We start from the raw sequence: 20879 nt of genomic DNA, 5'->3' as shown, positions 1-20879 counted from the left end.
CTTCTATTGACAGCTATGGACGGCCGCTTGAAAAGTGAGATTACAGCAGTACATGCCAATGAATCACGTCTGTGGAGTCAGCATCGATAATAGAGTCACTGGCCATCCCAAATGGGCGCTCGGCAGCTGCCTGAGGTTGCGCGTTGCAATAGCGGAACGAGCAAGAATGAGAGCACGAAATTCTCGCGCACTTGCGAGCTCTTTCCTAGGAAAATCGCGCAGTCAGATCAGATAATGTCTTGATATACCAGTCTTGCTATCATTCCCATTCCCTTTCCTCCGCAATGTGAAAGTCTAGATTTCTCTGCCTACTCTGCCGATGTCGGCTACCCTCACTTGGCATTTCCCTTCTCGGCAATGCGTCAACCGTACTCCAGGAACCTGTGCGCCCTATCACAAAAACATTTTTGAGTCACTCACAGCCATTGGCATTACCAAAGGGCATCCCAATACAAAAAGAAGCCCGAATCTCAAGTCCTAATCCTGCGCGAACCCTCTCACTCGCCCAAGCCGCCGCAATGGCACTCCGAACCCTCTTCACCCGCAGCGCAACGAGAGCACCAGCTCTCCTCTCAACTACAACAAGATGCTCCCTCTCCACGACCACCCGCCTCTCAAACCTGCGCGCCCCCGACGCCAGCGACCCTCGCCTCAGCGCAATCGACCCCTCCACCCTCACCATAACCCAAACCACGACTCCCAAACCTATAACCCCCAACTCAGAGCTCATCTTCGGCCGCACGTTCACAGACCACATGCTCAGTCTCGAATGGACAGCCTCAGACGGCTGGCTCCCACCGCGAATAACACCCTACCAAAATTTGTCTCTTGACCCGGCGACTTGCGTATTGCATTATGCGTTCGAAGCTTTTGAGGGGATGAAAGCTTATAAGGATTCAAAAGGAAACGTGAGATTGTTTCGGCCGGATATGAATATGAAGAGGATGAATAAGAGTGCGGCGAGGATTGCGTTGCCGACGTTTGAGGGGGAGAATGTGATTGAGTTGATTAAGAAGTTTGTGAGGATGGAGGAGAGGTTTATTCCTTCGTACGTTTTCCCTTTCCCACATATAAAAGAAGAAACTCTGCGTTAGGATATGAGATTGGAGTTTCATGCTAACGAGGATGTGATCCGTGAAACAGACAAAAAGGCTACAGTCTCTACATCCGACCCAACATCATCGGAACCCAACGTACACTCGGCGTCGGACCACCAGGAAGCGCAATGCTCTATGTGATCGCCTCTCCCGTGGGACCTTATTACCCAACAGGCTTCAAAGCTGTGTCTCTCGAAGCGACGGACTACGCCGTGCGAGCTTGGCCCGGAGGCGTAGGAGCTAGCAAATTAGGAGCTAACTACGCTCCTTGCATTGTACCACAAATGCAAGCTGCAACACGGGGTTTCCATCAAAATCTTTGGCTGTTCAAGGACCTTGACCCGGAGACGGGACTGGAGGAAGATTATGTCACGGAAGTGGGAACGATGAATTTCTTCGTTGCGATTCAAGGGAAGGATGGACAGAAGGAACTCATGACTGCTCCGCTGGATGGTACGATATTGGAGGGTGTGGTTAGAGATTCTGTTCTCGCGCTCGCCAGGGAAAGGATGGTGCGCCAGGGGTGGAAAGTCAACGAGAGGAGATTCACGATGCGAGAGTTAGCGGAGGCCGCTAAAGAGGGACGGCTATTGGAGGTGTTTGGTTCGGGTACGGCGGCGACTGTCTCGCCTGTACGAGCCATTTCGTATAAGGGAGAGTTGGTGGACTGTGGGCTTCCGGCCGGAGAAGAGGTAGGACCGATCGCAAAGCAGATGAAGGATTGGATTGAGGGGATACAGTATGGTGAGGAGGAGCATCCTTGGAGGTGAGTTTCTATGTTCGATCGGTGAGATGAGGTTTGATGTGCTGACTTCTGCTTAGTGTTGTTGCCTAGGTGGCTGCCTGACCTTCTGGCATGACGAAGCTGCGAGTTCTTGACATTTGCACATTGCGATCCCAAATTGACACTGCAGATGGAGCGATACTATTCCAATTGGACACTGCGAGATGGAGACGGAGACGAAGAAGCCTCACGGCCTTGGACAGTTCTGGCTAAGGCGTAATGTGTTTTGTAGCGATGAGGACATAGTGTATACTACAATAGCACACTAGGTTAGCTTCTCCTCCGCGGAGAGCTTGACTTGTGCATGGCAAGCTTTTCTTTCCCATTGTCGCAAGCGAGGGCAGCCAAGAGTGAGCAGACGTCTGCTCGTGCATGTGACGCGTGGTCGATGGGGAAGCGTTACGTGCATGCCTGTCAGAAAAGGCATTGGTGGTGGGTCCGCGGTTAGGAGTTGAAGAGGGAGGCTGTGCAAAGATATCGATGGATACGCGGCCTTCCTGCACCTCGTCCCATTTCGCAGGCCGCCCGGTGGGACAGTGCTGTAGTGCAGGAACAAGGCATCAGCAATCCTTCCACCGGATCTCGCACGGAATTCTTCATCATCGTGAAGACATGCGATACACCCCTGTGCAGCTGAACTTGAAGCAGTAGCGTGGTCTCCAGAAGTGTGGGACGGTGTCCGATCTGACCACGGCTTGACTGGGAAGCTCGCGCGGAAGCCGAGAAACAAGCAAATGTCAATTGAAAAATTTGATTGGTCTGGTGGGTGAAATGCTCCGAGGCCGAAGGAGCCACAGGCAGCGTCATGCAGGCCATTTGTGTCGCATGCACGAGGAACGCAACGCGACTCGAAACATGGCGCGTGATGGGCGGAACTGCGCCTGCTGCTGCGGCGGTCGCTGCTGATATGCGAACCGTCGACTAGTGCACAATAGCAGACGAGGATGTCCCTTCGTCGTCAGACCGTTCGCCGCAGTGTTGTTCGGCTTCATCGCAGTCCGTCGCACTGCCCGTGCGGTAAGCCTCTGGACTGAACATCGCCTCCACGACCGAAGACCGACAGAAGAACTCTCGTTGAAAGTGAGAGGGGCAGTGCTCACACCACATTCGCTACCGGAGTCTGCGCGACTCTTTTCAATCTCACCTGACAGACGTTCGAGAACCACAGAGGCAACTTTGCCAGAGACTACAACACATGCCACCATGTTGGACGAGAACCTGCCCGTCTACTTCCTGAAGCCTGCCGCAGACGGCATCAAGCACCACCGCGATGTCTACCACAGTCACCATGGCTCGACGCCCGCTCCCTCATACGCCCTCCACAACACCGACCCTGCGAGTACGAGTCCCGCCCACAAGAACTGCTATGCCGTTGCCCTTTTCGACGCCTACAACCCTGACATCTTATTCGGAGAAGTCCTCGCCCGGCCAGATTGGACACAACCCACGCTGAACCAGGAAGAGATCCGCCGAAATGGAGGCGTTCCTCCGCCTCCTCAACCCGTCCTCCCTCACGACTTCGCCGTTCAACTCTACAACCCCGACCAGCAGGTGCGAGTAGACATCAAGGAGGGCAAATGGGGAGCTTCCGACTCGTACGAATTCAGTCTCCCTCTCATCGCTTTCCGAACCCCTAGCGCTAGCTACCTCGATCGTGGACAATCCGACCCAGCGAGTCTATCCATCACTCCCAAAATCAATTTCGTCTGGCGCAAAGAGAGCAAATTGAGTCGAGATCTGATATGCTACATGACGGGTAAGAGCACGGATATCGAGGTCAAGAAGAAGAGCAAAAAGGATCCGGACATTGCTGTCGCATTGTGGAGGAGTATGCGAGAGTTGACAATCTACGAATCGAACATGGATCGCCTGGAATTGGAAGATCCGAAAGGGATGGAGATCACGTTGTTGCTGAGTGCCGTTGTGATCAAGGACCTGTACTTTGCATCCAAGGACGGATTACGAGAAGTCTTCAATGTCTCGCAGGCGCCGAATGAGAGGAAGTTGAGTGGTGGTGGAAGGAAATTGTCGAACCCGAACAATCGAATGATGCATCCTCCTGTGAGCATTGTCGGCGCTCCTGCTCTTTCGCATCATCCTCCTTCAGCAGTCTATGGGGCAGGACTTCCCCCTGGGAGAGCCGCACAGTCGACGACCGCTCTACCGAAACTGAACACGGCGATGCAAAAGGTTGCTCCATATTCTGCTGCTTTGCCGCCGGAGAAACCGCCTCTTAACAACATCAACAACCGGCCTCCTTTCCATACCGCTGCTGCTACATCCACAGCCGCTCTTCCGACAACCACATCCTCATCACCCAAACCCCCTCCACCTCATGCCGACCCTCGCTCTCAATGGGAGATCGAAGCCGAAACCGCCCGTCTCAAAGCCCAAGCCGAAGCCGAAGCGAAACTCGAACGTCGCAAACAGAAAGAGAAAGCCAAAGCCGACGAAGCCGAGCGGAAGCGACTTCAACGCATGGTCGAAGAAGAAGAGAAAACTCGCAGGAGAAAGGAATTGGAAGTGGAAAAAGAAACCGAACGTTTAAGAAAACTATATGGCGTGCAGCAACCTCAACCTCAACAAGCGAACATCGCGAGACCGCATACTACGACCGGTCATCGCCCATCTCCGCCACAGCAACCTCCGAGGAGGAGTTTTGGAAGTAATGGACTGCCTTCAATACCGCAAGGACGACCTGCGGCGTCTCATGTTTCTTCCAGGCCTCCTCCTCTGGCGCCTTCTTCGAGACCCGGAATGTATTTGCAACCTGGCGCAGGTGGTAGCGCCATGATGAGTGGAGGAAATCCTTCGGCTAGCATGTTGAACGTTTCAGGTGGACAGCAGCCGAAAAAGAAGAAAAGCTCGTTCTTTGGGCTGAGATCGGGAAGTGATGAGGGAGGAAAGTTGACGAAGAAGGGGAGTACGATGTGGTGATGATGCTTCTGTGCCCACAGTATGGCTTTCTTCTCGCGGGTTTTTAGCGATGGCGTTTTGCGGTTGTGTGCCTGCTTACGGGTTGTCTTCATCTACTGCTTGCATGGATCAGAACGAGGATAGATGGAAGATGTGATGGGTCCAAGGGTCGGGATGAAATGGCATGACGCGAGGGCAGTCGGTGTTCAGTGAAAATCCGGCTACATATGTCTCGTGAGAGCACGAAAAATGAGCTGGGAAAGGCAGACTCTGTCTAGAAATTTAACGAATGAATGATAATGTTGATGAAAGCATAAAGCAACCACACATACTCCTGTTTCAGATTTTTCAAGTGATGCTGGAACGAGACGAAGTAGTCAAATATGTACACCGAATGGTATTTGCGAACTTTTCTCTTGCGCATACCTAGATTCATCATCAATCACATTAAATCTACAAACAACTGTCTTCACAAGCCATTTATGCCTATTCTGTCTCTTTTGTTCCTTCCTCATGTTCATCCGGCAATCTAATTGAAACTGCCATCAACATTACACAACCGAGGCAAAGCACCAGGTCCACACTCCCTCCACTCATCAATCAGCTCACACCTCCAAGAATCCACATCATTAGGATCCTGGCCCGTGATGAACGTATTCCTGTACGGGAATCTGCAGTGCGCACGCTCAAATTGCACGCCCATAGACACCGTATCGTACCAGTACTTCGTTCCAATGAGAGTCTCAGGTGGGTTGGCATCTTCGACCCATTCTTGCAAGTAATCGATAATGTTATGCGAAGCGACAGCCGCAGCGGCGTTCTGTCCGAACATCCAAGCTCCAGCGCCGGAAATTCCGCCTACACCGCAGTGTGCCATGCCAGAGATGCGGAAGTAGCGGTAGAAGTCGTCCATGTCGACGTTGTCGATTCCGAGCTCGGAGGCGACTTTGAGGTAGTAGCGTTGGGAGTTGCTGCTGGAGACGAGAGGGTCGGCTGTGCCGTGGTACATGAGGAGTTTGCCTCCTGCGGCGCGGAAACCGCTCAGGTCGCCGGAGAACTGGGAGACGTTGCCGTGGTAGGCGTCGAGAGCGTCGGCGCGAGCGTAATCGGCTTGGTTCATGTCGAGAGGGTCCCAGGCGGGGTCGTCGTTGATTGCGTAGCGGTACCAGTCGCGGGAGATGGCTTGGACGCTGCCGGAGAGTTGGCCGAGGCGGAAGGCATCGACTTGGGAGCCGTAGAGGAGAGCTGGGTAGAGGAGTTCGCCTTCGGTGTTGTAGAGTTCGGTGAAGACTTCTCTGACTGTGTTGACTTGGGTGTCGGTCAGGCAGCCAGAGAGGGTAGCGTTGTTGCTGCAAGCAAGAACAGAAGAGTCAAATTGGCAGAGAGAAGGGTCTTCGAGGATGCCATCGTTGACGCCGTCAAGTTTCTCATCGCATTGATCGAAGATGGCAGCTTGGACAGTGATCCAGTCATTTTGAGTGAGGAATTTGGGGTCGGAGTCGGATGTGCCAGTGAGTTGCACGAAACGGCCGCTCCAGGCTTGTAGGTGGTTGAAGTCGGCAGCAGCAGAGCCGGCAATGATACCGTCAAAGTCATCTGGGAACATCTGCGCGGACTTCATGCCCTGGGCACCACCGGCCGAGCAGCCAATGTAGTAAGAGTATTCGGGTGCTTGATCGTAGAACTGGTTGACAACTTCCTTGCCTGCAACGACAGCAGAGTGACGAGCGCGCCAGACCCAGTCGATGATGACCTCGTTGTCGTCTGCAAACCACGAGCCGTCGAACGAAGAACCGTTGTGACCAGCATTGTCACCGATCGCAGCAAACCCGCGGCTAGAGACGTAGTCCATGTCAACGTAGTGCACGCATCCATTGACACCTCCGTTGTCAGTGTTCATGGTGCGTCCATTCCATTGGCCGTTCTCAGGAAGCCAGACTTCCATGTACGTCTCCGAAGCATCGCTAGTCTCTACTGTGAGGACCACTCGGCAAACGTCGAGTTGAGGAGAGAAAGATGTTCCGCAACCTGCCTGCGCTTGACCGCCGGTGATGGTGATATCATCGCCAGCAGCATATGATTGACAAGACACTGGGTGAACCGGGTATTCTGATTCAGTGAAAGAAAGTGCTGAGCAGAGGTTCGCGCATGTGATGTTGGCCGCTGCGGTCGCTGCAGGCGCCGCGCTCGGCTGAGAAGTAGTCACGCCCATGGTGGACGAGTTACTTGTCGAAATTCGGCTTGTCTGTGTTTGTGCCAAAGGTGTAACAACTGGTATGGAGCTCAGGGTTGATTTCGTTGGAACAGTCGTGGAAGAGGTCGTTTGTGGTATTAAAGTACTAGTTGGAAGAAAAGCGGATTGTTGCTGGCCTCCAGGAGAGTCCGTACCTGGTGTATCAGTCGTAAAAGGAAAGCGAGTGGAAGTTGGGCCTGCGTGGAAAAGAGAGGCCAGGCGTGAGTAGTCTTTTCGAACAGCAGCCTCCAGCCTGTTTATTTCATCGCGAAGTGTCTGCAGGAGGGAATCCACTTCCTCCGGAGGCTGGATTTGAGTACGAGGTATCCTTGTCGCAGCTGCCGCTGCCGAGAAGGGCAGGAAGACGAACGGAAGGATTGCACGCATCGCTGATCGACGCCACCAATGGACAAGCAACGGGAGCGACGAAAAGAGGGAAATGGTGTACACGCCGTCTCGCAAACGAGCGAGCGGATGCGGCTATGCGACGGCCCAAGAGCGCCTGATGGAGGGATCTTGATCCATTTGGACTGGACGTCGGTCCTGCCGAATTTCCTCCTTTCGCAGTGTGGGACTTGTGCTTGTGCGCTGGGAGAGGCAGGAGGCCGGTCGTGTCAAACAAATTCTTGCTCGTTTGTGCATGCGAGCACCCGGATACGGCATCGTCGAGCGGGTTCCTGCAGTGCGTGCCTGTCGACACTAATGCGCGACAGGGATAGTATAGCGTTTTGATACGCTCCTCCGCCGAGATATATTGTGGCGCCTGGACAACGGGGTGCACAACAGCACATCACCACGACAATGTACGGCTGGTATATAAGGGCATTGTGCTGCGGTGTGGCAGCCACTCCTGCCTAGAGTCTTGAGGTTGAGCCGTCGTGCGATGTTGTCTGCATGAAACAACGGGTGGGCTCATCGTGGCCTTCCGCTTGACGTATTTCCTGATCAGTCGCTGATAAATGGAGGTGCTCGCGAAAGTGGATCTCGTCTCCGCTCGACGTCACTGGTAGAGCGCGTGGCCCGATAGCAAGAATAGCTGCTGCGCTTATCTGCCATTCGATAATGCTGTGGAGGTTTCCTTGTGGACGAAAAGTGCAATGACGAGAATCCTTCGAGAATTCTGCAAAGTGGTTTCCGTCGCTTGGAGGAAACCAGGCGCACGGCACTTCGTGTCCGAGTTGGCGAATTCTGCGCTACCTTTTCGGTGTGATACACGAATGCGGAGTGAGCATGCCTTGCTTGTGACGGTTGCACAAGATGGAGAGTGAAGAGAGGAGAGATGAAGTGTCGTCGATCACAGGGCTGCCTTTTGACTTTGCTAGGCGAAGCGGCATGCCATGCTTACGACCACGCCGCAACAAAGTCATCCCGTGCTCTATTTGTGGCTCGACTGCAATAGAAAAGGCTCCTCTTCATCTTGGCCTCACCATACTTCGATATCTACGCGAAGCGAGGCTGGTAGTCGCACAGATCTGGGCACGCGGCAATGGCGTTGTCTTCGACCACAAGACTCTTGTACTGCCACTCGGCAGCATGGATGAGGTCGTGCAGTGTCTTGGGCCTTGCAGCGTGCCCTTCCATCTGTCATCATTTGGCTGACAGATTGGAGTAACCATGCCTACACCGTCCGCTTGCTGTTGGAAGCACAATTGATACTTTTGCGAAGGCTGAAACATTCCTTACTGTCGCTATCATATCATCATCGTAACATGTCTCGCGGTGACCTGCGCAAGTGGTATCTCAAATGGCTAGAAAACGCAACAAGCTCAAAACATCCTCAACTCCATGTCTCCTCGCCCACATGGGAGATCATCGCATCTGATGGTGACCATTACTGTACCCCGTGTCGTAACCGAACTGTCCTTCTGGCACAGCATAGCCGTGACGCGGTGCTCTGAGTTCTGGTTGCTCGCCATATGGACCCATAGAGTGCCGCGGTGCTTCCCATGCGCTGCTCTCACGTGGGTTGCCAGGCCTGAGCTCATCGTGATCAAGATCTGTAAAAGGCCCACGCACAGCGTTCGGTCTGTTCTTGTGATCCAGCTCTTGCAGTTTGTACATCCCCCTCGAAGTGTTCTTGCGATGTACCCAGATATCCAAAAGGAAAGCCGCGATCGTGGAGATGCTGTGCAAGAAATGTCAGTATCAACTTCGCCAGTTCCTCGCATTGCGAGCGACAACTTACAAGCCCAGCAATGTGAACGTGAACAGTGCCTTGTATATCCTGCATACCATGATCCCCACGTCCTCATGCCAATGCTGCACATCGCACATGTTCGCAAGTGTCCCACTCATGAACCACGTCAGAAGTGACCAGCTGATCGCCCAGACCACCAGCAGGAAGCCATTGATGGCGAGATTGAACCGCGGATTGAGGCCGAAGCAGCAGTGCAGTACGATCGTGACAAGGAGGGCGACTATGGAGAAGAGCGAGGCGGCAGAAAGCTGTGACACAATTGGATCAGCATAGATTCATGGTCTCCCAGCTCCATCGCTTTTCTCCAGGACCGCGCGTTTGGGGCTTTCCTTCTCAAGGTCCATTCTTACCCAGATAAACGTCCACGGCGTATTCCACTTGTCGTGTGTGAGCTGGTAGATGAAATACATCATGATGCCTCCAACGACCAAGCTCGCGAGGAGCTGTCCGCTCCGTATGCCATGGAAGACAACGCGAGGGTAGGACGAAGGCGCAGTTTTGGCGCGCCGATCAAAGGCGTGGAAGCGCATCGTGTCGCAACTGGCAGCCGCTTTCGGTTGGGAGGATTCGTGTCGTAAGAAATCGTGTTTGATCTGGTCTGGTTCTGGTCAAGCGAATGTGAGGTACTGTGTACGAGCGAATGGAGATGCGCCCGCCGGCGTGCACAGCGAGGTGGGTTTGTGAGAATTAGATGGATGGTGTGATACAGACGGGTTGACTACGAGCGGACGTGCAGTGAGTATGGAAGGCTGTCGATCCCACCCTTCAGCCTTTCGCGCTGCTCGGCCGATGCGAGCTGAGCGTGTGGGCAGCGGATGGCTTGAGTGCCGACCGAAGGATTGCGTTCGAGATCGCTGCAAGTCGGGGCCGGAAATACTGCTGGGCGCTTAAGCTACAAAGCACGTGTCGGAATGCGTGAGTGAAAGAGTGATGGACCACGACTATTCTGGCTGAGGATCATGCTGTTGCTTTCTCACTCTGATGATGCTGAGCACTTTCCACTCACGGCGAGATGTGTATGCGTCTCAGCAAGAACACCGCTCATGCCGCTGCTGCGTGCTGGCAGTCACGATGAGCAGGGAATGCACTTTCCCTGAGCTCTGTTTCGACCAGAGTAATAACTATGAGCTTGGCTCGATACACAAGCCGAACAAACTCAGGCCAGGACACACAGAACTTCCACTACGAACGTCTCAGAGACACCAAAAATGGTATTCGTCTTGCCAAAATTCGACCGGGATCCGGGAATAAGCGTGTTGCGATAGACCTGGTCGAATCGTGGTTGCCGCAATCTGGCCAGCAAGCCCCTCAGATTTATGATGCCCTTTCGTACACCTGGGGAGATGCGTCCAGGACGAAGACCATCCTCTGCAATGACAGACGACTGGTAGTAACAGAGAACCTCCACGAGGCATTGTTCCGCTTCCGCGATCCCATGCATCCTGTCACGCTATGGATAGATCAGATCTGTATTTGGCAGGACAGCCTCCCTGAGCGTAATGCACAAGTCAAAATGATGGGAGAGATTTTCCTCAATGCTAGAAAAGTTCTTGTGTGGTTGGGAGATCACTACGATGATTCTCAAGCAGGCATGCAGCTTGCAGAGCAACTGAGACTGCTTTGTGGAAGCGCTCATCCCAAGTCCTCGCTGGACACTCCTGGCCTTCCTCGCCGAGGCGACCGAAAGTGGAAAGCGCTTGCTGCCATCCTGCGCAGACCTTGGTTCTGGCGTACGTGGATCGTGCAAGAGATTGTTCTGAACCCTGTCGTCGAACTTGTCCTAGGTGGGAGCACCTTACTGTGGGATGATCTGGAGGCTATTGTCAGCCTGCTTGATGAGCCATCTGCAGCGCAATGGCACCAAGACCCTACAGCCAGCGCATGGGAGCTGCCCTTCTCACGTATCAATCGCATTCGGCGAAGACATCAGCAATTGCATGCCACAGCCGTCTCTTTGCGCAAGCCCCAAGCCGATCAGGCCAACGACATGGATCTGCTCGACCTCTTACTGATGTCCCGCGATCTAGGTGCAACGGACCCGAGAGACAAGGTATTTGCGCTTCTCGGGCTGAGCAATCATGACCTGGAGCCAGACTACCAATGCAGTCCCGAGCATATTTTCACGGAGTTCGCCCTGCATGTCATTGGTGAAGCCAGCAGAAGTGCTGGCAGCGATGCAAAGATCTCGCGAACCGCAAAGGAAGCAAGACATGCCTTGATTCTGCTATCTTGCGCCGGTTATCACAATCGTGACTCGCCACTGCAGTCGTGGGTTCCGGATTGGACTACCGATCTCCTCTCAAGGCCTTTTGTGTTCGATCCACGATTCAGAGCTGGTGGAGATGAGCTAGAGATCGATTGGAACTACGAAACTGGCCTTCAGCTTTGTGGTAAGTTGCTCGATACTGTTTCCGTAGCTGGCGATGTCCGTCTCTTGGGCGATTCTGTTTCAGATGCTCGCGATTCTATAGAACGCTGGGGTATTGAGGCTAGACAAATCTCAAACGCAAGGATAGCGCTATCTCCTGGAAGTACAGCAAAGAGCGACGCCTACAGAGGTTTGCGAAGTGAACTCGGCTTGTGCAGTGAGTGTTCTCGTTCATGTCGATCGAAAAGTTAGACATTTGCTGATCGTAACCCAGGACACGGCTACTACACAGGACAATCAGCGCCGGCGAGCCCATCCAATCCTCACAAACCTCGACGCAGACGCAGCCTCATCGACGAGCACGACCTTGCCGAGGAGCTTGACGATCCTCACAATGCAAGACTGACACTGACTCTGGGCCCAACGCGTGGCAGAGTATTCTTCGGCACTACCACCGGCTACATAGGATTGGCGCCTCATGGGACGATTGAAGGGGATCTTGTGTACATCATCCTTGGCTCCGGGGTGCCATATGTCCTAAGACCACAGACAGACGGCACTTTCAAATTGATTGGAGAAGCGTACGTTCAAGGTGTCATGAATGGCGAGGCGCTTGCGATGGAGCAGTGGACCGCGCCGCAGGATGTGTTCATTCGGTGAAATTAGATGCGCTTGAATTCGGCGAGTTCTTCAACAACAAGCAGCAACACCCTTCAGTAAATCCACGCCTCTTCACCATGAGGGCAAGGTTCCTGCTCTTTGGCAAATTGCTCCATCCTATCCGCGATCCAGCCAGATTCCACTCCTTTGGCCATCTCACCAAGCTGCGGTCTCTCTGAAACCAGACATCTCGAATCGATGCTCAGGGAATATTGCAAACATGTCCTGGACTGTTGACAGATGCTGCGACATTCCTCGAGATCGGCCACTGGTCCCTTGTCATCCTTGCACTGGTTGTCCCAATTGATCCGTGGCTTCTGGATCCGAGGTAGCAGATACATGGAGTACATATCGTGATGGTGCAGCACGGCTTGCGGTTCCTGTCACAACATAGTCAGCAAATATTCACATGTGGGACACATTGCACGTACATCAACCTGCGCCATCCAGTCCATCTCCCACCGCCAAAGGTCTTCGACAACGCTCGGAGTCAAATGGTGGTAGCTCGCGGTTGGAGAACACCACAGCCTGCGACCGCCTTCGTTGCGAGTCCAGTCCATGCTTCCGATGCCGTCGCCTTGAAAGATGGGCCATCCATGGGTCATCCGTGTACCAGAATCAATCATTGCTTTCCCGAGTACTCCATCGCCAGCCCAAAAGTCATTTACGAACCACTCCCATTCAGTCTGATGGCCTCTGAACATGCTCACCACACTCTCGAGCGCGGGCTTAGAGATCACAAATCCGGTCCCGCCGTGGGCGAACAGTATGTCACCAATCCACATAGGCCCGCCGATATAGTACGGCCGCGTATGATCGAGCGCTGCTAAGTAATTGAGCAGTGTTTGCCAGTGGATAAAGGTGTCAGTCTCGACGAAGATGTACCATTTCTTGTTCGGCCACTCCGACAAAGTCCTGTTCACAATGGGCAAGAATTTCCACTTGTCCAGACGCCAGCCGGGGTTGTCAGTCTTTCCCATCGAGGTTCCAACTTTGCTGACCTGGCCGCTAAGCTCATGTGGTTCGAGTGCCCTTCTCCCTCCGCCATTTCTTAGACGTCTCCAAAGCTCAAAATCGGGATGCTGAGATTTGGTCACCTCATTCACGGACTCCAAAGCGTCGAAAATGTGCTCGTCGAGGAAGTCCTCTTCGTAGTCACTGAAGATAATCTTGTTGGGGTAGCAGAGGAGTGTGGTGTTGAGATGTATCGGTAACTTGTGCCCAAGCTCAGTCCCACCCGTCTTCATCACCACCACAGTGTCATCCGCTCCTGGCAGATGGCGGCATCGGCCGACTGCAGACTCTCGCAAGCCTTTGTTTTCCTGTGCTACTGATTCTGTTCGGCCAATGGTGAATGATAGCGGGGGCCATTGATGTGTCCAGAACAGATATACCACACACACGATGGAAGCAATCAGGTAGAAAACTCTCCTAGGAACTCGTCTTCTCAGGTATGGCAGATTCGCGCGTCCAGAAGGCCGCCAGTCGCCATCATTGCGCTTTTCATGCCCATAGTCGTACCTGCCCATTTAATTTTGAAGAATACCAAGTTTGAGAACAAGAAACCTGAAAGGAGCGAAACGCCATTGAAACGACAGAGAGTCCTATTACCTTTTTTGTGAATCCAGTCCCTGGCCCTAAAATGTGGAAGGAAGATTTGTGGCTTGCGCAAACACTTCTCGAAGCCTAAGACTGTCGAATCGCGGCGGGGCTGGCAGAGTCATGAGATTCAGTGGCGTCGCTCAGGGTCTTTGTTCACTTCGTGAAGCTGTGCTCGTATTTGCATGGCGCGGCATTTCTCGACGCTGTGCATCGAGTGCACATGATCGCCGTACAACTTCATTCGATCACACTGCGTGATTTTGAACGGAGAGTAGAATCGGTTTCGTTCATGACAGGTCTTGCTTCCGCTCGCCCTCGCTTGGTCAGGTGATGGGCTCAGGGGCCGCAGGGCTTGAACATGATCAGCAAGTTTGCCGACACCAGTCGAAACAGGCTGTCGCTCAGGTTCTCAGGGACTCGCCATTTCCATGCCGATGTGAACATTCTTCGCTTGTATCGCAGCACTGGGCCTTCAGGCCTTCCATCTGTGATACATTCATTGATGAATGATCCATTGATGGACCTTCCTTGACCGCTGTGTGCGCGACTTCGCGCTACGCGTCTTACGCGTTCCGTTGCCGTCTTCCAAGTTCCATACGGTCGGGGACGAATTTGGAGTTGTCAAGGTCAAGAGCACCATCAGACAGCCAGGTGGTCGCTGCTTACCAAGTTACAACCACGACTGCTGCGTGTCCGGCAGCTTTGAGGCGGTTGGCACTTTCTCTCGGGTTTGCGAAAGCCGCCAAGCCCACCAGAGGCAAGAACACATGAGTAAAGGCAACGCCTGGCCTGGCCGGAACCTTCGTCCATTCTTCTTTCTGCTCTAGAGCGAAGCTCCACTCGGATTTCGACGCTTTGCGAGTTGCGGTCTCGGAACCCAGCTGTGTGTTTTTAAAAAGTGTTGCAGAAAAGGTCGAGGTGACATGAAAGCAGCGCTTTCCTCAGCTGCATTGATGTCTATAACAGGTAACGGCAAGTACGAACTGCCCAATCTTTGGGCTCCAGAGATTATGGTTCCCGGATTGGCACGCTGCATCACTGACTTGAAAACTCCATTAATCGCTCGTTCGCAGCCTCATCCTGGGATAAGGTATGGCTATGCGAGATTTCCGAATCGCCATCGACGTCAGCACTCTTGGCATGGAATCAATGCATTTGGCATCGGTCTCAGTACCAGTTCGTCTCTTCCATCTTCCACTCAAGGTCGGTCAACTCTTCGGAGCAAGCTCGTTACACCAGGAATGAAGATGAAAGCCTCCTGGAAAGTCGCTATCGCCGTAATGGCGACCATCTCGCAAGCACAACTTTATAAGATTCCACCAGCCGAGCTCGTCAACACCCGCTGCAACGACGGAAAAAAGCTGCCTACAGCTACGTACGGCGGTGACGGCATCATCTTCACCGTGTGCTCCGAGCGTGTGCTGAAGGCATCGATCGCAGAGACCTACGATGCTCTCTTGGACTTCAGTCGCTACTCGGAATGGAACTCATTCGTCGTCGATGTGCAACCAGTTGATCCCAAATCACTGCCACCCGGCCCTGCTCCCCTCGAAACCAAAGTGAAGTTCATTACGCAGGGTTTGCTCGGGCCATTCAATTCTACCTCGGACGAAATTGTCACCATCGACATAAGAAATGTGGACGGCAAAGGCAAGATTGCTGTCAATGGCTGGAGATATGACGGTCCCGGTCAGCTTGCGGAACACCTCAACATCCTCACAGACCTTGGTGATGGTACGATCAGATATGTCAGTTACGAATCTTACTATGGACTGCTAGCTCCTGTTCTGGCTCTTTTGTTGAAGAAAAACCTCCAGAAAGCCTTCGATGCGCAGGGAGATGATCTGAAGCGATATGTTGAAGCCTAAAAGCAGAGTGCGCTGCCTCGAAAAACGCCACCAAGGTAGCGTCCAGTTGTCAAAACACCGCATCACGAGATTCTTGTTTGTTTTACGCCAATACTGTCTCATTCTCGTTCAGGATGCACGAAGTTGGCGGACGCAAGGAATACCTTGGTTCACTTCCAAACAGTCGGATCCTGCCGAGGCACTGTGCAGAGATGGAATGAGAGTGAAGAAGGATGACCGCGTCTCGTTCCTGACCTTCGCGCACAAGCACCGGCACAAGCCTCATGACTTGCGACGATGAAGGCTTGGAGCCTCTTGATAAGCGTGTGTGATTCCAGCTACGCCGCATCCTTCGAGTAGAAGCACGCAACGATGCTTCCTGGCTGAGCCGAAGGTTCAGCGTAGGCGTTGGCCAGACTGCGCCTCCGCCACAGCGCACAATTAATAACTTTGACTTCTCCACGAACGCATGATCGATATATAGCGACCATTGGATCTGTACTGATTCTGCACAATTGGAAAGTGGCTCAGCAATCAAAACACATTCCGTGACCAAGTTGTTGTTTTCGAGATTGGTTTGCGCTGCGTCGATCTTCCCCAAAAATGGTCAAGACAATCAGTCGGTCTGGACTTCTGGCCCTACAATTCTCATCTCTCTGCCTTGCGAACAATCTCGAACTTCAGCAGATTCTCGGAGCATTGTCACCATTGAAAGATTGGCTATCGCCAGACTGGAACTATGACACTCCAACAAATACAGGTTCGACACCTTCGAACACACAATCTTCCGATCTTTGGAAGCCGACCGCAGGCCAGTCATGGAATATTCAACTCTTGAAAGTGCCCGATGTATCTGCTGCCGAGGACAACGCGTACTCTGTTTGGGACTTCGACATGGCTCTCGCGAGCTCATCCCTTGTAGAATCTTTTCATGCCAAAGGACGACGTGTGATATGCTACTTCTCGGCTGGTAGTGTGGAAGATTATCGAAGTGATGCTGGAGACTTTCCGAAAGAGGCCGTGGGGAAAGTAATGGACGGGGTAAGTGCAAGCGTTGAAAACCTGCTGATCTCGAGTGCATCGCAGGATGCCTATTTTCTCAGCTCATGCTAACTATATGCGCTGCAGTGGCCAGACGAGAAATGGGTTGATGTCAGAAGCCAAGGAGTCAGAGACATTATGAAGAAGAGAATAGACGAGGCCAAATCCAAAGGTTGTGATGGCGTAGATCCGGACAACATCGATGGCTACCAAAATGACTCTGGATTCGACATGACGGAAGATGATGCTGTCGACTTCATCCGATTTCTGGCTCAGACTGCACACGAAGCGGGTCTAGCATATGGTTTGAAAAATGGCGATGATGCTCTTGTCAATCGCGTGGTTGACGTCTCCCAGTGGGAGATTAACGAAGAATGTAAGTCAAAGTGATCGTCTCGTCCCATGAAAAGTGACGCCTGGCACTGCATTGCTGAGTGTTGCTTTCTAATGACTACTCCAGGTGTACACTACAAAGAGTGCGACTCATACAGACCCTTCATCGATGCCAACAAGCCAGTCTTTCACATCGAGTATCCGGATGACGCCCCAGACCTGTCCGTGGACGAGTTTAAGAAGCAGAGCTGCAGTGACCCGGATGCACGTGGCTTTTCGACATTGATCAAGCAAAGGGACCTCACAGGCGAGGCAATGACTTGCTAGAGGCAGCTGTGAAGTATGCTACGAGATAGTCGTCGAAAGAATTGAAGGCAATGTGTTCGTACAATTGGTCTCGAAAGTCTAAACCCTGCACTCTTCATACACAGAGTCGAGTGGCAAACTATCGAGTAGAGCATTTCGTCGCTCTTGGTGCCGCTCTAAGGCCAAGCACGTGCCCCTTGCCACGCTCAGGAAGCCACGCTATGCAACGCAAAAAACCTAGCTGATATAATAACAAGCTCGCTTTTTTCCCTTGCCGCCGTCTCTCTTTGAACATAACATTTCGTCTGCTGCTAATGACACATTAGAAGTCCTTTCCACTCCCAAATGAACTCGATCAGCGAGGAATCGAGGCGTAATACGTTCAAAGTAATGGTACATCGCGTCGAATGGTAGGTGAAAGGTTGCCGAATTCGTTCCTTCGCCGTGAAAAGTGAGCAGGGGCGACGCTGCAGACCTCATCAAGTTGACTCGGCATGATGCTTAAGACTGAGCACCGCCACGTCCGCCGCGCGGGCCGGCAGACGCATATCCTCCACGGCCTCTCGGTGCGCCTTGGCCGGGACCGCCGCGGCCACCCTGGAAATTGCCCCGTGGAGCACCTTGATTGCCACCACCACGAGGTCCACCACGTCCGCCCTGGTACTGGCCGCGTGGGATATATGGTGTTGAGCCGGGACGGAACTTGCGCTCTTCAACGAAAAGGGGAACATCGTTGCCATCAACCTCGAATTGGGTGGCCTTGGCCTTGTTGTAAGCCTCGGCGGTCTTGAAGTCAACAAAAGCACAATTCTGTGAGATAGTTAGCAGACGGTCAACCTTGGCGCACCTCTTCTGGAGGCTTACCTTTTGACGCGCAATGTCGAAATAGAGGAGATCGCCAAACTTCTCAAGTTCTGCCCTCAGCTTGTTGCCGTCCACGTTGTCGGAAACGTTCTTGATGTAGCCACGGAATTGGGGCTCCTGCTGCTGCTGCGGAGCGGAGTTGGTCTGCTTCGAAGCATTGCGGTTGTGGGCACTTCCCACTGCAGTCCACTCGTCCTGAGAGTCGTTGGCCTTTGCATCTTGTGAAGATGGGGCAGACGGAGTGATCGGGGTCGCTGGGTTGGTAGCAGCGGCTGGTGCGGTTGGAGTGACTGTGGTGGCTGTCTTCTGAGCGACGGCCTTCGCGGCCTGTGCCACTGGCTGTGGAATTGCTGGAGCTACAGTCTTGGCAGCAGATGCTGCGAGGCTGGCCCAAGTCTTTGGCACTGCCGGCGCGGCCGGCTTTGGTGCTGGTGCGGGCGCAGGCTTCTGTGCTTCCTGCTTCGGCGGCGAAGGTGCACGTGTTGGCTCCGGTTCTTTCGCGGTCTCTGACTCTGCAGTCGCTTCAGCAGTAACCTCCTTCTCTGGCTCCTTGGCTGGCTCAGGCTCTTGTTCGGTCTGCGCGGCCGGCGCTTCTTCACTCGTCTCGGGCTCCACCGCTGCCGGCTTCGCCTCCTCAGGAGCAGCAGTCTTCTCGTTGGCTTCTGATTTCGTTCCATTCGCAAGCTTCTCATCAATTTTCTTATCAACCTCTTCGGCATCGTGCTCCACGGCGGCAGGGTCAGAGGAGCTCGTGAGAGTGGTGGGGTGCGCCTCGGTAGGTGCAGGTTCCTGCACGCCACTTTCTGCGTCGGGCACCTGCTGTGTCTCCTCTTGTTGCTGTTGCTGTGGTTCATTCTCGGCCTCGTCTTCCTCCTCGACTAGGTATCGGAAGATGTCGTTCAGCACGAAATAGCCGTTGGTCTGCGTGGCGAGGACGAATGTCTGCGTGAATTTTCTGTGAGGCTGGCCGCGGTTGCTCAGCTCGCCAATGACTTGAATGACGATGTTGCTGTCCGAAGCTTGCGAATCGACGTTGGTCACTCGGACCTTGCAGTCATTGAAATCCAGCTCGCGGATCTTGTCGTTGATTGCGCGCTGTCCCACACACACGGCGACCTTGTCGGTCTCCTGCCCCGAAACGAATTGCGAGCGCTTGTTATAGAACAGGTAGAGCTTCTCCGGCGATCGGGACAGCGTGGTGTAGTACTGCTCGACGAAATACCAGCCGACCTCATCCTTGGGGATATCAGATTGCGGCGCGGATTGCGGTGCGGAGTTGGACGGCGTGGTGGATGGCGGCGGAGCTTGCTGAGCAGCAGGTGGCTGTGAATTTTGGTTGGAGGCAGAGTAGCCGTAGCTGCTTTGGTCCCCAGCGGCGTAGGGCTGGTGCACGCCGTAGCTGCCATTGGGCAGTCCGGAAACTTCGGCGGCCATGATGGCAGAAGTGAGCGGGGTGCGCGCGAACGAGGCAGAGGTGTCCTGCGGGTTGCGAGGATGGGGTGTGTTCGTGAAACTCGGCCAACCGAGCTTGTCTGCTCGCGGAGGTTTGTGCTGCACTACTGGGGCAGAAAGTGCTGCGAGCTCGTGGGGACGTGGCGCTGGAGTTGCAGTGCGAGCGCGGGGCGGTGAGAGGAGTGGAGGGCGGAGAGTGCAGGCGGAACTGTCGTTGTCGATGGCGGAGCACGGGGTAGAGGGACAGTGATGGAAGAGATGTGCTGAACGGACTGGAAGTTCGCGTGGATGACAAAGTGAGCGTGCAAAATGCCAAGGGAACCGAACCACCTCCGGCAACGCCACGCGAGCCTTTCCAGCTTTCGAACGACCTTCTTCACCTTGCGCATCCACTGTCCAGGTCAAGCGCACCACCAGCATGCAACGCCCGCGCAACCGCCAGCCTCGCGCTGCACACGACAACGCTCGACGCGGTGATCGCGGTGGCGGAGGCAGGCGAGGTGGACGAGGTGGGCGAGATGTGCACCGCGGCCCTGAATACCACCCTGTGCCTTCGATTCAACAGGTCGTGCCCGGTGCTGCCGTATCAATAGTGCTGAAAGCAGATCAGCCCACTGGCCGAGAGGTTCAAGGCATCGTTCAAGACGTGTTGACTCGCGGCGATCACCCACGGGGCGTCAAGGTACGTCTGACCGATGGCAGGGTGGGCCGTGTGCAGCGCATGTCGGCATCAGTGCCACCGACAACGACAACAATAACGACGACGTCCACTACGAGCGGTGGCTTCAAGCATGTGGCTGACGTACGGTACGACGACGGCTACATCGATTCTGCTGCTGGACCACCGCCCAGGACCCTCGCAGACTTCCTACCAAATTTTGACGAGCCGCAAAGTGCCACTGGGCAGCGAACAGAGCCATCACTCAGCAGCGTGAACGCCACGTGCCCGGTCTGCGGGGTCTTCGAAGGCGACGAGGTCGCTGTAAGCCGCCATGTCGAGAGTCATTTCACCGATGCGCCTTGTGGTTGACTCGAAGCTCCTACATGTCCTGACTTGAGAAGTCCAAGCCTCCCTTGCGGGGCGCTCTCCTTATACTGCTTGCTACTCCATTGCAAATGTTTGAAAGCATGTGGTCACCTGCCTGTGATTTGGACCATGATCACAGCTCTAAATGAAGC

The 20879-nt window shown here is 53.8% G+C and overlaps 10 protein-coding genes across 10 annotated transcripts; 6 read left to right on the top strand and 4 right to left on the bottom strand.

Moving 5' to 3' along the window:
• Positions 1-518: 518 nt before the first annotated feature.
• RHO25_001518 (uncharacterized protein) lies at positions 519-1932 on the top strand (the record flags this gene model as incomplete). The annotated part of the gene is made up of 3 exons (XM_023594129.2): positions 519-1048; positions 1144-1863; positions 1920-1932. The coding sequence occupies 3 exons, from the start codon at positions 519-521 to the stop codon at positions 1930-1932; spliced, it is 1263 nt and encodes a 420-aa protein (XP_023458899.1).
• A 1152-nt stretch (positions 1933-3084) lies between these two features.
• RHO25_001517 (uncharacterized protein) lies at positions 3085-4818 on the top strand (the record flags this gene model as incomplete). Its single annotated transcript, XM_023594128.2, has 1 exon — positions 3085-4818. The coding sequence occupies one exon, from the start codon at positions 3085-3087 to the stop codon at positions 4816-4818; it is 1734 nt and encodes a 577-aa protein (XP_023458900.1).
• Positions 4819-5326: 508 nt separating this feature from the next.
• On the bottom strand, positions 5327-7009 carry RHO25_001516 (uncharacterized protein; the record flags this gene model as incomplete). The annotated part of the gene is made up of 1 exon (XM_023594127.2): positions 5327-7009. The coding sequence occupies one exon, from the start codon at positions 7007-7009 to the stop codon at positions 5327-5329; it is 1683 nt and encodes a 560-aa protein (XP_023458901.2).
• Positions 7010-8839: 1830 nt separating this feature from the next.
• Positions 8840-9757, bottom strand: RHO25_001515 (uncharacterized protein; the record flags this gene model as incomplete). The annotated part of the gene is made up of 3 exons (XM_023594126.2): positions 8840-9155; positions 9216-9475; positions 9578-9757. The coding sequence occupies 3 exons, from the start codon at positions 9755-9757 to the stop codon at positions 8840-8842; spliced, it is 756 nt and encodes a 251-aa protein (XP_023460077.1).
• Positions 9758-10350: 593 nt separating this feature from the next.
• On the top strand, positions 10351-12255 carry RHO25_001514 (uncharacterized protein; the record flags this gene model as incomplete). Its single annotated transcript, XM_023594125.2, has 2 exons — positions 10351-11812; positions 11870-12255. 2 exons carry the CDS (start codon positions 10351-10353, stop codon positions 12253-12255), a joined length of 1848 nt encoding a protein of 615 aa, XP_023460076.1.
• A 53-nt stretch (positions 12256-12308) lies between these two features.
• On the bottom strand, positions 12309-13502 carry RHO25_001513 (uncharacterized protein; the record flags this gene model as incomplete). Its single annotated transcript, XM_023594124.2, has 2 exons — positions 12309-12635; positions 12687-13502. 2 exons carry the CDS (start codon positions 13500-13502, stop codon positions 12309-12311), a joined length of 1143 nt encoding a protein of 380 aa, XP_023460081.2.
• A 1596-nt stretch (positions 13503-15098) lies between these two features.
• On the top strand, positions 15099-15725 carry RHO25_001512 (uncharacterized protein; the record flags this gene model as incomplete). Its single annotated transcript, XM_023594123.2, has 1 exon — positions 15099-15725. One exon carries the CDS (start codon positions 15099-15101, stop codon positions 15723-15725), a length of 627 nt encoding a protein of 208 aa, XP_023460080.1.
• A 582-nt stretch (positions 15726-16307) lies between these two features.
• On the top strand, positions 16308-17405 carry RHO25_001511 (uncharacterized protein; the record flags this gene model as incomplete). The annotated part of the gene is made up of 3 exons (XM_023594122.1): positions 16308-16745; positions 16833-17121; positions 17206-17405. 3 exons carry the CDS (start codon positions 16308-16310, stop codon positions 17403-17405), a joined length of 927 nt encoding a protein of 308 aa, XP_023460079.1.
• Positions 17406-17885: 480 nt separating this feature from the next.
• RHO25_001510 (uncharacterized protein) lies at positions 17886-19682 on the bottom strand (the record flags this gene model as incomplete). Its single annotated transcript, XM_023594121.2, has 2 exons — positions 17886-18194; positions 18249-19682. The coding sequence occupies 2 exons, from the start codon at positions 19680-19682 to the stop codon at positions 17886-17888; spliced, it is 1743 nt and encodes a 580-aa protein (XP_023460078.1).
• Positions 19683-20118: 436 nt separating this feature from the next.
• On the top strand, positions 20119-20730 carry RHO25_001509 (uncharacterized protein; the record flags this gene model as incomplete). Its single annotated transcript, XM_023594120.2, has 1 exon — positions 20119-20730. One exon carries the CDS (start codon positions 20119-20121, stop codon positions 20728-20730), a length of 612 nt encoding a protein of 203 aa, XP_023460085.1.
• Between the last annotated feature and the right edge of the window lie 149 nt (positions 20731-20879).

The sequence above is a fragment of the Cercospora beticola genome, chromosome 1, assembly GCF_033473495.1.
Source record: "Cercospora beticola chromosome 1, complete sequence".
In the NCBI taxonomy this organism is placed as follows: domain Eukaryota; kingdom Fungi; phylum Ascomycota; class Dothideomycetes; order Mycosphaerellales; family Mycosphaerellaceae; genus Cercospora; species Cercospora beticola.
Note: the sequence above shows the minus strand (reverse complement) of the source record. Positions and strands in the feature narration are given on the sequence as shown.